The 17,336-nt window shown below is 42.3% G+C and overlaps 1 protein-coding gene and 1 non-coding gene across 52 annotated transcripts in view; both read right to left on the bottom strand.

Annotated features, from left to right (window-relative positions):
- The window catches only part of Mllt10 (myeloid/lymphoid or mixed-lineage leukemia; translocated to, 10), a 157,231-nt gene that overhangs the window by 138,307 nt on the left and 1,588 nt on the right, over window positions 1–17,336 (bottom strand). For 7 of the 51 annotated variants that reach the window (NR_149308.1, XM_030248197.1, XM_030248200.1 and 4 more), the window contains exon 2: window positions 2,880–2,959. Coding sequence is in view for 21 of the 51 variants with exons in the window: in XM_030248115.1 (XP_030103975.1) it covers window positions 2,880–2,959; window positions 8,890–9,049 (240 nt within the window). In the remaining 30 variants the exon portion in view is untranslated. Of the gene's footprint in view, window positions 1–2,879; window positions 2,960–8,889; window positions 9,050–9,219; window positions 9,528–9,588; window positions 9,729–9,849; window positions 13,005–17,336 lie in introns of those variants that run through there. The other 44 variants (XM_030248168.1, XM_030248178.1, XM_030248181.1 and 41 more) reach the window with 17 other exon arrangements.
- Window positions 16,181–16,238, bottom strand: Mir7655 (microRNA 7655). The gene has a single exon (NR_106115.1). It is a non-coding gene; the product is annotated as a microRNA 7655 (primary transcript).

The following is a 17,336-nucleotide window of genomic DNA, read 5'->3' as shown; positions in this document are numbered from 1 at the left end:
GACCTTAAAGGGCACCTCATCTAAGTTAAACGAATTTGAGTCAATATTAGCCACAAGGGTATAAAATTCAGAATGAGATTTCAGGCTCTTGGGTCAGGAGGTACAGGCTGGAAAGACAACTCAAGTATATAAAAGAACTTGCCAAAAAAAAAAAAAAAAAAAAAAAAGCTGGGCATGGTGGCACACGCCTTTAATCCCAACACTCGGGAGGCAGAGGCAGGTGGATTTCTGAGTTCGAGGCCAGCCTGGTCTACAAAGTGAGTTCCAGGACAGCCAGGGCTCCACAGAGAAACCCTGTCTCGAAAAACCAAAAAAAAAAAAAAAAAAAAAAAAAAAGAACTTGCCAGCAGTACCACACATCAACCCTGATCACCTACGTTCAGATGCCCAGAACCTACATAAAAGGCAGACTCAGTAGTGCAAGCACCTGTATGCCTAGCAACCCTCTACAGAGATAGAGAGCTAGAGCTGGGAATCCACTCACAGGCCAGCTAGCTTGCTTATGCAGAATCAACAGACTCTAAGTCTCCTTCTCTTTTTTCTTTTATTTTTAGGATTTTGAGACAGGGTCTATGCAGTCCTGACAATCCTATAATATGCTATATTACCAGGCTGGCCTCACAGAGGTCCATCCAGCTGCTCCTGAGTGCTGGGATTAAAGTCATGTGCCACCATGCTCTGCCAAGAACCTGCCTTAAAGAAGACTGACATCCAATAGCTGTCCTCAAAACCACACTCTTTTACACACACACATATTTATTCACACCTCCCTTCCTACCCGCTCTCTCTTACACACACGCCTGTTTTATAGAATATCCATAAGATTTTTGTTGTTGTTGTTTTAAAGCCACATGCTACCCTAGGTATCGTAGCCCTCACCAATCTCAACAGTTTGAGCCAAGAGTTTGAAGCAAGGACTCCACAGTAGGACCTATCTCAAAAACAGAGACTCGGAGGCCAGAAAAATGAAAAGAGGAGCTGAGATACAGTCAGTCATCTCTCTCCACAGGAGGAGATGTAAGAAGGGGAAAAGCAGCTTAATGGCTGTCCAGATTGCAATTCTAAAAACGTTTTTCCCTTAAAGCTATAGTTTCCAAATCTACAAAATGAAAACTACCTCGGGAATTTGACAAATAGAGTAACTGGTGTAAAACATTTAGTATAGTATCTGGTACACAGTTAAACACTTGGAGAAGTTAACTACAAACCACTCTGTAGCAGAGAAAATTTTGAAGCAGGCACTACAGAGAAATAGCAGGACCAGTTCAAGTTCCTGACCAAATTCAAGGTCTTGATTCTGTATCCTACAATAAAATGCTCTACTTCCATTATACAAGCTTAGAATCCAGCTTCAGTCTCATCACTGTCACTACAGGAATTTAGAGGAGACTATGCTTTTTTTTAAATGGATTCCCACATCCCACCAATTTAAATAAATTAAAATAAGACATGTTCCCAATATAACTACTATATTTACCTTAACATTTGATCATTCTCATAAAATAAAAGAATGGAACCAAACAAGTGGCATTGGAGATGCCCACCACATGCCCCAGGGATTCCCTTACTGCATTCCTGCCTTGCTGTACTGTCTGCCGTAGCTCTTCTCATCTTTAACACACTGCACCTGTCCTACCTTGGCCTTCTCACTCCACTACAGTGTCTACTGGTAATTCAAGCATAGTTTCATTTGCTTAGAAAAATAAAAAATAATATCCTAAATAAAAATAAAAATAATATCCTACCAATGAGAACAAAGTCAAAAAGTAGGCTTTCCATATTTCAAGTCTTAAAAACAACTTTTCTTCCCCAGAGAGTCTCTCTTGAAGCCCAGGTTAAGTATAAACTAGAATTCACTATGTAGCCAAGAAAGACTTTGAACTTCTGACCCATTTTAAAGCACTATTGGGGTGGAACCTATGACCTGCACGCACAGTAAGCAAGCATTATACCAACTAAACCACAATCCTCAAGTCTTGAGACCTGCATGATTGACTTCATCCTCCATTGGTTAGTTAACACTGCAATAATGAACTATAATTCTGCTACAGTGGATTCTCACACACAATTGACTAAGAGTCACTATATAAGCCATATGTCTATACACCCAGAATCACTGACGGCAAAAATAAAACTTCTACTTTTGATATTTGCCTAGGAAGATAAATGTATATTTTCTGCTTTCAGGTCAAACTCTAGTCAACACTGAAAGAAACCATCATATCAAGATTGGCTATTCTTTTGTATAACTAATAGAAACTGCATCTTTTTACTGGTATTTCCACTAAGCTTAATTTGTAAGGGGATGAACCTCTTGGAACCAAAAATGAGCCTCCTTCATTTCACAAAAAGTCACCAAAGTGCTAATTAAGGTGACCAGTTGAGTTAAAAGTTTCCTGTTGCTTTGTCAAAAACGTTAAGACATTTGAAAAAGAAGAATACTCAAACCAAAGCACAAAATAATAAAAATGATAGTATCTATACCCCTAAGGTTTTACACACACACACACACACACACACACACACACTTATTAAACCTAGCAGAAATACCAGCAACCCAGCTCCAGTAAAGAGATCCTGGGTACATTGCTGAGGACATCATTCAGTGGAATAGTATTTGCCTAGTATGCACAAGGGCCTAAGCTCAACCCTTAGCTCCAAAATTAAATAAACAAAAATTGAATACAATTTCCTATGTCTAGTTTTCCAAGAACCCCTCCCACACACACATACACACACACATACATACACACATACACAAACACACACACTTGTTTTCCAAATTTTACAAAATCAGTTTAAAACTTGAAGTCAGTATTTAATACTTGGCATCCTAAACTACTTAAGTATTTTAGTATTTTTTGATAAACAGTCCTTACCACTCTGGCTGCTCTCTCCTGAGATTCACATTTCCTACAAAACCACGGTCCAGTAGGTACTTGAACAATGCCATAGCAAGCTGTTAGGAAACAAAAAGAAAAAAAAAAAAAGAAAAAAAAAGTTTAAATTTGAAAATATTTATATTTGAAAACTACAGCAAAACAATCTTTATAAACCTATCAACTACCCCTCACACTTTTCTTTTATTTATATGAGTATACTGTAGCTTTCTTCAGACACATCAGAAGAGGGCAATCAGATCCCATTACAGATGGTTGTGAGACACCATCTGACTGCTGGGAATTGAACTCAGGACCCTTGGAAGAGCAGTCACTCTTAACCACTGAACCATCTCTCCAGCCCCCTTCACACTTTTCAACAATTTGCCTTAAGAAATTATTTTAGAGCCGGGCATGGTGGCACATGCCTTTAATCCAGCACTCGGGAGTCAGAGGTAGGCGGATTTCTGAGTTCAAGGCCAGCCTAGTCTACAAAGTGAGTTTCAGGACAGCCAGGGCTATACAGAGAAACCCTGTCTCAAAAAAAAAAAAAAAAAAACAAAAAAACAAAAAAAAAATAATTATTTTATAGCGAGCAGTGGTGGCGCACGCCTTTGATCCCAGCATTTGGGAGGCAGAGGCAAGCGGATTTCTGAGTTCGAGGCCAGCCTGGTCTACAGAGTGAGTTCCAGGACGGCCAGGACTGCACAGAGAAACCCTGTCTCAAAAAAACCAAAAACAAACAAACAAACAAACAAAAACAAAAAAGGAAAAATAAAAAGAAATTATTTATATAGTGTTTAGTGGTTATTTAATAAAAAGTAAAATTATAATATAAAATTTTAAAATTCAACTTTCCCAGCACTTGGAAGGCAGAGGCAGGTGGATGTCTTGGAGTTTGATGCCAGCCATATTTACAGAGTGAGTTCCAGGACAGCCAAGGATACAAAAAAACCCTGTCTCAAAATCAAACAAATAAAAATAAAATTCAACCTTTTGGGATATTTCCACTAAAATCCAAAAGTGTTTAGTGTGGTAGCACATAGCCATAAAGCGCTACACACTAAAGCAAAATGCCCATGAGTTTTAAGTCACTATGAACTGCATACAAACTCTGTCTTCAAATAAGTCAAAGCGCTATAAATGTTACAGTGGGCTTTTTTCTTCACATTGGGTTATTTTTTATAGGTGATTATGTAAAACTTTACACAAGTTATATACAGAATAAATCAGAAAACCATTAATTCATTCCTTTCCCTATAGGCTAAGTACCAATTGTTTCTGTTGCTTTGAAATAGGATACCACTGACTATATCCTGCCTTAGCCTCTTAAAGTGCTGAGACTACAAACACAAATGAAAACAAAAACAAAAATAAGATGATCAACAGACAAAACAAAATATGCTGAAGTCAAATATTTTATGGGTTGCTAGGGTATAGCTTAACAGATAGAATATAGCATACATAGCATGCATGAAGCCTTGGGTCATCTCCAACACCTCATAAACCCAGACTTGTTGGAGCAAACCTGTAATGCCAGCACTCAGGAAATGGAGGCAGAAGGATCACAAGTTGAAGGTCAATGCTACCACATAGCAATTCAAAGCCAGCCCAGGCTACTTGATACTGTATCAAGATAATAAAGTGACAGTTTATGACAGATCACCGAATGCTTGAACAAGCTGTTTGGATCCAATCTAATCCCCACCAAAAAAAAAAAAAAAAAAAAAAAAGAAATATCCAAAAAGGCAAATTAACAGACAAAGTTGTGGTTACCTAGATACGCAAGAACCAGGGAGAAACAGGAATTGACCTATAATGGACCCAAGGTTTTTATTAGGGTGATGAAAAGGATCTAAAACAGACTGTGATAGTGTTTGCACAACTCTGACAATACCAGAAACCACTCGGTTATATACTCCAAACAGGTGAACTACACAGTATGTAATTCTATCTTAATACAGCTACTAAAAAGGAACTATAAAATGTGCATACGCAACAACTATTCTCAGTCTCATATACCTAATTCACAGCCTCATTGTTTTTTAAAGATTTATTTATTATATATAAGTACACTGTAGCTGTTTTCAGACACACCAGAAGAGGGCATAAGATCTCATTACAGATGGCTGTGAGCCACCATGTGGTTGCTGGGATTTGAATTCAGGACCTCTGGAAGAGTAGTCAGTGCTCTTAACCACCAAGCCATCTCTCCAGCCCACAGTCTCATTTTTAACAAAATTATTGTATTACATTATTGTGTATGAATTTCTACCACATACACATGTGGAAAGCAACTCAGGAATCTCTTCCCTTCGCTATGTAGTTCCAACACCTGATCTCAAGCTATTAAGCTTGGCAATAGCAACTTAACTATCTCACTGGCCCAGCCTCCTTGTTTTGTCTTTTTAAGCTGGGTATGGTAGCACACAATGTAATCCAGCACTTAGGAAATTGAAACAGGCCAGTGTGGTGGCACACACCTTTAATCCCAGCACTTGCGGGGCAGAGGCAGACGGATTTCTGAGTTCCGAGGCCAGCCTGGTCTACTAAGTGAGTTCCAGGACAGTCAGGGCTATACAGAAAAACTCTGTCTCTAAAAACCAAAAAAAAAAAAAAAAAAAAAGAAGTTGAAACAGGCCAGGAGGCCAGGCTGGGTTACAGTGAGATCCCCTCTATAAAATCTGAGGGATGGGGCTACTGCAGCAGCTTAATGGTAAATTAAATACTTGTCTAACATGCACAAAGTCCTGAGTTTGATCTCAGCATAAGACATGAAGAAAAGGAAGGTCTGATTTTTGTTCAGCAACTTCAAAAAAAAAAAGTTTTAGCTGGGCAGTGGTGACAATAACCTTTAATCCCAGCACTCTCAAGGCAGAAGCAGGCGGCCAGGACAGCCAGAGCTGCACAGAGAAACCCTGCCTCACCAGCCTGTACCATGCCTCCTGTGTATACTGTGGGGTGACTATGTGCCAGGTGAGTGAGCAGCAGAGGTCAGAGGACAACTTTCCACAGTTCCCTCTTTCCACCATGAGTCTTGGCAATCCAAGTGGTCAGGCATCTATCCACTTAGCCACCTCACTAGCTTCAAAAGTTGGTTTTAATGTTCATGTTTAATTTGCTAAGATTTTCATTTTTTTGAGAATTTATAAGCACATTCAACTTTCATGTCATAAAATCAATAGAACTCTTAAATACCCAAAGCAAAACTTTGGGGTTTTTTTTTTTTTGTTTTTTTTTTTGTTTTTTTGGAGGGGGGTTGTTTGTTTTGTTTTGTTTCAAGACAGGGTTTCTCTGTATAGCCCTGGCTTTCCTGGAACTCACTCTGTAGACCAGGCTGGCCTCGAACTCAGAAATCCGCCTGCCTCTGCCTCCCAAGTACTGGGATTAAAGGCGTGCGCCACCATTGCCCATGAGTCAAGAGTGTCACATAGCACAGGTTGCCCTCAAACTTGCTATTCAACCCCTGGAAGAGACTTGAGGTTTTTACCCTACACAATACTGTGATTACAGGCATGTGCCATCATGCTAGGTTTACTGCAGGATAAAGTATAAACGCAGGGCTTTGTGTGTGCTACCAACCTGTTTCATTTGAACTATATACTTAATGGACTTGAATTGTAGTCCAGGCTAGCCTCAAACTCAAAAGAATACTCCTGCCTGGCCCAAGAGTTGTAATTACAGGCCTAAGCCACCATGCCTAATCTCTTTTAAACCTGTATAAATCTGTCTACTGAATAAACCTGTATAAGTCTGTATAAGTTTGTCCTACCAGTCAAAAAACAGTGTCATTGACTTGGGAGGAGGGGTAGTAACACACATCTGCAATCCTCTTGGGAGGTAGAGGCAGAAAGATCTGGAGTTCAAGGCCTGCCTCATCAATATGCCCAACTTTCACTTTGGGCTAGATGAGACCCTGTATCCAAAAGGAAAAGGAGAAGAAGAAAAGGAAAAGAAACATCACAGAGTCCAAACACACTTTTATTTGGAAGCACCTCTACAAGGCAAAAGTTAGTATTTAGATGTACATTTTCTGTAGTGACAAGAAAACATTACATAACAAAAATGAATTACCATCCAATTCATGAGCTAGGTAGGCCTTGTCCCGAGACAGAAAAGCAGAAGGGAAAAGGTACTGGGAAAATATATTTAAACAAAGTATAACTGGATATATGTATGAGAATGTCATAATAACCATTATTTGGTATCCCAACTAAAAACTATAACACACACACACAATTCAAACTAAAAGAAACTATGTAAATGTATTGACATACATTTTTCCCTCCTTTTTGCATTTAGCCAAGACTAGGAATCAGTATCAAGAATAATATGTAACTTTCTCCTTTGAAAGATACCAGGAATAGCCAAATGTTCCCATTAAGTTACAGTCTCAATATTATCATCACTTATCTAAATGTCCCCCACCCAACTGGACCACTGAATTCTTTAAAGCATGAATTTTGGAGGACAGGATTTGACTCAGTTAGATGGCAGAGTGCTTGCTTATCATCCTCAGCACAGTATAACCCAGGAATACTGTGCATGCCTCAAGTTCTAGTACTGGGAGTTCAAGGTCAGCCAGGGCTAAGTGAAACTCTCTCAAAAATTCCAGACATGATAGAGAGTACATGCCTCTTATCCTATCACCCTGGAGGTAGAAGCAGTCAGATCTCTGAATCTAGGTCCAGCCTGATACACATAATTGAGAGATCAGCAAGAGCTGATGATACCCTGACTCAAGAAAATGAAAACTAAAATTAAAGCAAAAATGTTTTCATTTACCTCTCTCCCCTTTGGGAAGACCCTCCCATTACATTACCCCCCCCCAAAAAAAGCAAAACCTTTAGGCTCACACCTTCATTTCCCATACTTGAGGGGCAGAATTGTTGCTTGTCTGCACCCTGCCTGGGCTACACAGCAAGCTCCTATGTAAAAAACAAAAACTTCCCAGGTAGGACACACTCCAGAGGCAGAGGCAGGAGGATCTTTAATTTTGAGGCCATTTATGGGCTATAGAGCCAAGTTCCAGGACAGTGAAGGCTACAGAGAAAACCCTGTCTCATTTAAAAAATAAAAAGTAAAAATTAAAACCTTCCAACACTCAGTTTTAACTTCAGGAATAGGAAGGGTGGATCTGTTTAAGACTACACAGTGAGTCACCCAAAAAAACATTATCTAGTCTTTCGTCCTGAACCCCCAATCCCCTAACGACTTGAAAGGGACAGTCTTCAATAAGCAGAAAAACATGCTAAAGAGTTCCCCGTGGGGGAGTGGGAGGGAAGGGGCGATTAAGGGGGTACCCAAAACATTCACCCCATGAGAACATCTAAAAATAGACTCAACCTCCAAAGGCTCTTGGGGCACCACCAGCACTACTTCTTGGGGTCCATGACCAGGTCGGCTCAGCCCAGACACTCCCTCAGGGACACCTTCCAGTGTCTTCGCAGAAGCACCCAGTGGCCCCCAACAGCAGGGTCCATGCCAGAGAGCTCTGGGTGCAGCGGGCAGGGCCCACCTTCTCTCTCTCTCCCTCTACTCAGAGGCAGGTTGTCCCAGGCCACAGGAAGTCTCCTGACAACGCTGCGGCAGACCGGGAGCAGGCAGGGGAGGGGGAGGAGGCCTCCGGTTCCCAAAGCCACCACGCGCCGTCACCGTGACTCCAGCGCGGGTCTCGCGCTCCCACCCTACCCTGCGCAGGACGCGGCCCGACGCCGGCGGCCACCTAATGACACTTGAGTGAGCGCGGAGTCACGTGATAGCCCGGGCCACACGCACTTTCTCCCACAGGCCGGGGCACAGCCCGAGCCCGCGGCGACCACGCCGGGCTCCCGCGGGCTGCGCGCCGGGCGGGGCGGGGGGCGGGGCGAGGCGGCGGCGGGGGCGGAGCGGCGGCGGCGGCGGGCGGGCCGGGGGAGGGGCGGCGGTGGCAGTTGCCGCCGGGCGGGGGAGGGGAGCCGTGACGGTTGGGAGCGGGCCGGTTCGGCCCGGCGGGCGGTTGGGTGTTTACCTTGATGCACCGCGACGCTGCAGCCGTGCCCGTCGCAATAAACCAGCGGGTTCTCGGCCCAGCCTCTCTCGTCTGAGCAAACGCAACAGCCTCCAATCATTTCCTTCATACTATGGGAGACCTCGTCCTCCAGTGACACGGGCCGGTCGCTAGAGACCATCTAAGAGGGAGTTGGGGGGGACCATTAACAAACACAAGCAAGCCACCGAGAGCTCCCCACACGCAGCCCTTCGCGCCCGCCCTCCCGCCAGCCCGATCGACCGACCGACCCCGGCCCGGTCTCCGCCAGCCCGCCCGCCCTCCCTCCCGCCCGCTCGGCCGCTCGCTCACTCGGGCTTTGCCGCTCAGTCACTCACGTTCCGCACAGGAGTCAGGAGCCATGTCCTTGCTGACTCCCCCCACCTCCCCGCCACCGTCTCCTCCTCCTCCTCCTCCTCCGCGGCGTCCTCCCTCCCCACCTCCACCCGGCCGCTAACGCCGCCGCCCGAGGAGGGCACACATAATCAAGCAGGCCTCCGCACAGGCGCACTGGGGGGCTCCCGCTGGGCCCGGGGCGGCGAGGGAGGGGAAGGGGCTGCGCTTCCTCCTCCGAGCGTCACCCGGCGTACGCGTCGGCCCGCCCTGCGGCCGGCGTGAGGGAGGCGGCCCAGAGAGGCGAGGCCTGCGTGCGCGCCGCCGCGTCCCCTGGCCCCTGCCTACCTCCAGGCTTTCCCCTCCCCCGCACCGCTCGGCGGCGCCGAGGTGTGCGGAGGTGGGGGACGAGCGGAGTCGGCTGCTCAGCGCGGCCGGAGTGAGTCTACCGGAGGGCTCTGGGGCGCACGAGGGCCGGGACGTTGGGCGGCCGTCGCCTCGCGGGCCCCGGGCGCGCATGAGGAAGAGGCCGCGGCGGGGCGGGGTGCGGTGGGGGCCGGGGTCGCTGAGAGGCGCCCCCGGGGGCGTCTCGTGGCGCCGGGAACCTACCTGAAGGCCTGTGCCTCGAGAACTGGCCCGCGGGTAACAATGGTTGGGAGAGGGTGCCAGCTTCCATGAAGGGTGTAATGAAGCATGGCTTCCTGCAGTTGGCCGCGCTAACTTCACAGTACTGTCGCAGCTTCGCCACCCATTAAATTCACGTCCTGGATTCTTCCCAAAGTTCACCCAGTGGAAGTGTTACCAGATCTACCGCCCACTTACGCACCTTCTTGGCCCCCGTGGCAAATGAAAGTGCATCACAGACAGGCAAAAAGCCTGTGTTTGGGCTATATTCTGAGCGGGAGCCCCAAGACTGCATTATAGCTTGGTAGGTATACAAGTGGTTGGTCGCGTTAGCAACGTAATAGTCTGATCTGGAAAAATGCAGCTAAAGGAGGAAGGAACCCACGTTCTAGCCTGTCACCAAAGGTTAACAGCATTGAGAGTGTGGTGCCCAGTTTAGATTGAGGATTCCTCTAATCTTAGCTCGATTCTCCAAATTTACCTTTTCAAATGTGATGTCATTTAAATTGGAGAAATATGAGAGCTTCCTCCCAATACACAAATAAAATATAGATTAGATTAGACCAATGTTAGCAGATTAATTAGCTAGATATTGAGTAGTTTTTAAGCTACCAAAAAAATGTTTCCCTAATCCTTTCTCCATGTACACCCAATATTGATTTTAAGCAAAAAGTGTTCGTTCATTAAACTTTAGCATGAAATGGGAATTATGAATAGGCTATTTAAATGACAAACAGTTCCAAGGCAACTTCATGGTTTTTGGTTAATTACAAGTACAAAGGGCTTATTAGAAACTAACAATATAATATGGTCTGGAAAATACACTTACATGATGCTAAAACACCCCAAGTTCTAAGCACTCCACAGAAAATATATTAAGTTTTAAAATGTTCAAAAAGGGTAATGTGGCTGTTCTTTTCCTATTTCAAAATAATTGCTAAAGTTGTAAGAATAGTGATCGATACAGCACAATGTAAGCATCTGTGGTCAGATATATTCAAAAGCTATGTGAAATCCAAACTAATGGGGGATTTACCAAAGCTTGTGATAGGAAGACAATATGTCCAAAGGGACACAAAACTAAGGATTCTGTTTTAATATTAATACATTTAGAAATGGTGACTACAGATTAGTAAAATGACATTTTTAGGAGGATATGGTAATAAATTTCTGGACCTCTAATGATGCTCTTAACATAACTATGACTTGTACAAAGCTAGGGCAACTTTCAAACAGAAGTTTACTGTTTTAACTGTACCAAATATTTTACCTTTACCCTTATACAAAGGAAGTCAGTTCATTGTCTAAATCCTGTTTTGCCTCATAATATAGACTAATTTTGGTGCAAATCAATGTGGAACTTCCCAAACACTGAAGTCAAGCCTATGCACTAAATAATTTAAAAATACATTTCATTTTATTTTTAATACATTGGAGCTTAGTTCTTGAGATGGAACTAATTTGTATGAAAAAAAAGGGTAAGAATCTTACCTCATTCTGTAACACCTAATAAATGTAGGTAAACACTTGCTCTTTTCAAGACAAAAACAAAACTGTCATTTATATGAAGTTTTGACATTTACAAAAAAAAAAAAGGGAAAATGTGTTTAGAAAAAAACAGGAAAGATGCACAGTTTATGCCACGCTTATATATAAATAATAGTATCTGAAGCAGAAATTTTGTGAAAGCATACATGCATACAGGTTGACACACTGGAAGTCCAATTATTTTAAAACTGGTTTTTAACATTCTATACTAGAGAGACATGAAAATCAGGGAAAACACTGGGAAAAAACAGGGCATTTCATTTTTACTCAAGCATCAGACACTAAATGTGTTGCTGTGTGTACAATATTTGATATATTTCTATAATACATCGAGTGCAAAGGAAGAATCGTAGACAGAATAAAGCAGCTCAAATATGCAGTGAATTATTCACTCAGCAAATATTTACTGAACATTCATTGTGTACCAAAAACTCCTGGAATATAACAAAAAGAAAACTGTGTTGGTCCTTTACAAGATATGTAGTGTATCCTACTGCACACACATATAATAAAAACATTTAGCCACATATGTTAATCATCAGGTCTCAGAATGGGTAAAACTTATAATTGCTAAAGTTCAAGTACATTTTTAAAAAATAGTGATGCAAAAATTAAATTGCCATGTGACTGATAGTGTATCTTTCTAGAAAAGAACTTCAATATTAATGTTATCATTTAAATCCAGTTCCTTATTCCCCAAATATGCACATATATCTTATACCTGTAGGAAAGAATGAAAAGCCTATTGTGTGGAATATCCCTCACATAATAGTGTCTAACATGGTACTGGCTCATCTATTTTCTCTAAACTAATCATCTGAGCCAAACCACAAAAAACTCAAGTAAAGTATTTTATGATGTAACCTCTAACCCTACTATAATGGGAAAATGTATTTTCACTCCATGGTAATATATCTTCTTACAATTTTCTTTAGTCTTGAACCTGGACACAAACTTTTTAAATTTTCTTTTTAATAATCATTTACCTAAGTAGATTCTATGAAAGAAATATTTAAAGTTGTGTTTGGTGCCTTGGTTATCCTTATTCATATTTGTGTCCTTTTTAAACTACGGTTTTATCACCTTCTATTATAACTATTATTCTAAGATTGTTTTATAAGGCATAAAAACTAAGATATGTTTCTATATCATTGGGAATATTTCTATAGTAGTAACACTATATACTTTCCTTAGCTAGCTTCCTGACTTTACTATATTGCCCTTACAAATAAATTAGCTGGACAACTAAAAATAACAATAGTCATAGTAGTAGTAGTAGTAGTAGTAGTAGTAGTAATACAATTTCTTATGATCCACATACACTTTCAGATGAAGTTTGAGTAAAAAGTTGCTTCATTCATTTGATACCTATACTTTTACCTTTCTTGTGAAAAGTTTTATCACATATATACATGTGTATATATGTATATATTTGTATGTATGTATATATACACGTGTATACTATTTTAACTAAAATAAGTTTTGAAACTGGTTTTGTTACTTACAGTCAGTAGCTTCTGTGTCTATAGATGCATATCCTAGACATGGCACCCATATTATAATATATTCAAATTTTATTAAAGGGTATTCTTTTCAATTATGTTTTCAGTTGTAATTCTGTTAATGGGTTTTGCAAGGTTCCACTTAATGAGCCATGGTAGTCTTCCTTGATAATTTTTTTTTCTCATCTTAGTCCTCACCAAGTGCCTAGCAAGTACCCTGGAAATAGTAAGACGACAGAAACACTTGTTTAACATTCAACATTGAAAAAGATGAGTGAAGTCTGAAATTTTTTCTTCAGAGTAAAGCAAGTCTTTACTTTGCATATACAATCAAAGGTAAATTTCTAATGATTAACAAAATTTTTCCAAGTCAGTATCTTCAAAGATTTCTGATAGTCAAAATCAATACACTAGACATGAAAGATAAGCATTTTAAAATGTTTCTTAGTATATATTGCACAAGCTAATGAGTTCCATTATGGTCTATTCATGCATCTATTGCATGTACTGGCTTCACCATACTTACTCCCCATCACCCTTCTCTAGTCCCCTCTGCCCCGCCCCCTCCCTTGGTCATCTTCCTCTTACCAAATGCCCCCTTCTGTTTTCCTGTCCTTCTTGTTTTTTAATCTAGATTCAGAATATGAAGGAAAAGATGCACTTTTTCTCTTTCTTAGCCTGTTAGAGTCTGTTTTTACCAAATGACTTAGAACTATGTACATTTGAATATCCACCTTTTCATGTAAAAGTCTACAACTGTATTTGCAAAAGCCTCTTAGAATCAATTATAATTAATATTATTTTTAGATGCATGTAACTTTTGGAAAGAGAGATGATTCTCAAATTTAAATCTAGTTATCTAAATCTAAAATATTTTCAAAGACCAAAACCAAAGCTTCTTCTCTAAGAGTTTGCATTACTTAACTTTGAGTTTGGCTTCAGAGCTGTTTCTTTTACTATAAAATAAATATTAACAAAAAATGTAATACCCTTACATTTTTACATTTTGGGAGATAAAGCGCCAAATAATTTCCAATAGGGAGAATTTCTGTCTAGGATGCCTTTAGAGCTTGTGGATGTTACATAACCCTTAGACATGCAGAGCTGTGTTTTTTCCTGTGATGCAACAACACTTAAAACTGGCTTTAAAGGGAGTCATCAATATAATGTAGAGTCCATTTTCCATTTTTTACTGACATTGAACATTTGCATCTCTGTTATAATTAAAGTGATTAAAGTGACATTCTGCTGTCAGTTTTTAGGACACAATAAGATTATGTAAGTGACGATTTTCAACATGATAAGAGGAAAATCAGTTTTGGAAATGGAAGAGTCCTTAAAGAAATGAGACATATCTGCAACTGAAAAAAAAGAGAAAAGAAAAGAAAGAGAAGAAAAGAACAAATTAAGCTTAATTGCTAAATAGTATTTGGACCAAAGAAGGTCACTTTTTAAGATTTAAATGTTTTCCTCTATGAAAGGGGCCACTCCTTCCCAAATCCAGAAACAAGCCCAAGAATATAATTAAGTGCATTGTGTCCCAGAAAGAATGAGTTTGACAAATTCATTTTTATTCCTTCAATTAATAAACTGTTTGTCTAGCCACCTAAGATTTTTAAAATCAATAATGTGTATATTTGGCATTGTACAGTAGTAGTGCCAAGGACCAACATGACCCCATAGTGGACTCTTAGGAAGCCTAACATTCCTGGTGAATTAAACCCACAAGCCTCAGATCTTTTTGTCAGTCTTACTTTACTGTGCAATTGAGAGCCAGAATGTAGGGAATTTTTATGTGGTGGCACTTTAGCACAATTAAAAAAGCAGTCATCTTTGGCCTAAGCAGAGAAGGGAAATATGACATAATATTAAAGAAAGGTTTTACAAAGACTGGCCAGGAATGCTGCTTGTCCCTCTCTGTCCCCACCCCACTCTTCTTTCCTGACCATTTGCTGGTTTTCTCACACGTATATTCTGAGTTAATTTTTTCCCTTTAAAGGAGACAAAAACACCTAAGCGTGTAAAAGACAGACATAAAGAAGATTCATCTTCTGCTATCAACTCCCAAACAGATAAACCTGCAAAGCTATTCTAAATAGTCAAAGGCTTATCAATAAAAAATGTAAACTGAAGAGGGGTGAAGTGTGAAACACTCAACAGACTGAAACTACTTCATCTTCTACCTCAATCTTCTCCTCTTCCATAGTTATACTTTAAATAGTTATACTTCTCATAATTATACTTTAAATGACTTCTCTGACATAAAATTTCTCCCCGAGCCTTAAAATGAGTGTTTTCCATGAGGAACTGCAGCTTTAGAGAGAAGACCTGTAAAATCAAAGTGTTCAGACGCAAACTACTTTTCAAAAGCAAAATCACACCGTCCACTACCCTTAACTGACTCTTACGGGGTCTTTTCAACATGCTGTTTACCCATCAGCTGTTAACTTCTTTTTCTAATTCAAAACTCTTGCCAAATGATGTCTTCATGATGACGTGTAAATATAATATTCCATCAGAGATCAATTCTAATTGTTTTTTTAAAATCCACCTTGGGAAACAGTGCTGCATAATACACAGATTCATAATTAGTGTTTTAGAGGAATTTCCCGCAAAGTCTATTATAAATCCTAAATCCAAATTACTTTTTCCTAGTGTGCTTTGGGCCACAGGCTGGAATTATTGCTTCACGAGCCTCATGCACGATGTCTTTGGTCTTGTCTACATGACCAGAATCACTTGTTGGAAATCTTTATTTTTAAAAAACTGACGTTTGCCAAAAATACTTTTCTCACATGCTTCACAAAGAAAAACAGTTTCTTAGGATGGGTTGCAAATTTATTTTACTTCCAAACCGTGGTTTACAGTAATAATGGATGTTTTTCCCTTTTGAAATTCCCTGTTATTCTGGAAATGCGTGTCACCTTACCAGGCCCCTTTTTGTTAGGACCCTTCCTTTTAAAATCAGACTTCTTGTACACAACAAAGAGCTGAGTAGTAACAAATACGGACAGAAAAACGTGATTTTCCGAACTCCTTCGAACCCTAACATTCATTTGCGAATCTATACATTATAGATGTTTTAAATATATAATCTGCTCTAATTCCGGTACGGAGCGGGGGAGGAACATTTGTCGTTTATCTAGTGGTGATTTTTAAAACGTATCAATGTGGCTTTCCCTTCTAACGTGAGCAGCAGGCTCCATTCAGCAGTACGTTGTGAAGACGCCTTTCTACGAGGTCAGCGGCAGGGAACCCCCTCCTTGCAGGCCCACGGAGCGTCATAAACCCGGCAGGGCGAGTCTTTAGGAGCTCCGTGGGCCGCAGGCGGAAGTGGAGGAGTCGCAGATCCACACACACACACACCTCCCCAGGCAAAAACACGCCACACGCTTCGGCTACGGCGCGGAACAATGGGAGCACCCAGGAGCCTCGGCCCCAGGGATTTCTCGCTTGCCGCCCAGCTCCGGCCTCCCGACCGCCGCCACCTCCTTGGCCCGGCCCTTTCCCGCCTGCTACATGTGGCGCTTCATTTGGTGATCCCAGCTTTAACAGTTGCCTCCCTCCTATGTTATAAACGTATTTTTTCCTATCTCTCCCTTGGTCTCCAGAAGTGGTCTTCACGTCTCTTTGCCAGCGTTAGGCTGAGTTGCTGTCTCCTTCCGGGGGGAAAAAAAGACTTCCCCCAGAAATCCAAATCTAGAAGGAAATACAGCACCACCTTTGTTTAACTATAACTACACTGTGCCGTGTTAGAAATAAAATCCGAAGCGCGTCGCTCGTCCTAACCAGCGAACAACCAACTCCTATTTCCTCCTCTCAATTCAGTTGTTTTAAACTCTCCAACGAATGCCTTCGGTGGAGAAGATGTGCCCAGGCCGACGCAGAAAGCAGGGTTTTTATCTTAAGCCTCCTGGGGCTGGGGAGAAAGTAGCAGGACGGGGAGCTTCCAGGGCACAAAGCAGCCCGACTGGAAGGGGAGGCGAGCGGGCGGCCGGGCGGCGGCGCAGGCCCTCGGGCCGGCGGCCGCGAGTCGGGCCGCCAGAGGCGAAGGACTTAAATAGCGAGGGCTGAAGGGGGCGGCGGGCCCGCGCGTGACGATACTTTCCGAGGAAGGCTGGGGCTGCCGAGGAGTTTGCAGGTCGGCCTCACCCTCGTCCCCCCACCCCCAGAGGGAAAAAAAAGTTGAAGGGAGGCGGGGAGAGGAGCCACCCCGTTTCCTCCCCCGGATTCTGCGGAAGGGTTGGGGCGGCGCGGCCAAGGAGAGGGCGCGGGACGAGCGGGCCAATGGCAGTCAACAGGTCCAGGCCTAGGCTGGGCCGCGGGCCCGGCCTCCCGCCGCCCCGGGCCCTCCCCGCCCCCGCGGCCCCGCAGCGCCCAGCACCCCGCCCGGCCGGCCTGGCCGGCCGCAGTCTCCGCAGC

This window comes from Mus musculus, chromosome 2, assembly GCF_000001635.26.
Source record: "Mus musculus strain C57BL/6J chromosome 2, GRCm38.p6 C57BL/6J".
NCBI lineage: Eukaryota > Metazoa > Chordata > Mammalia > Rodentia > Muridae > Mus > Mus musculus.
The sequence above is the reverse complement of the archived record's forward strand: the minus strand, read 5'-3'. Positions and strand labels throughout refer to the sequence as shown.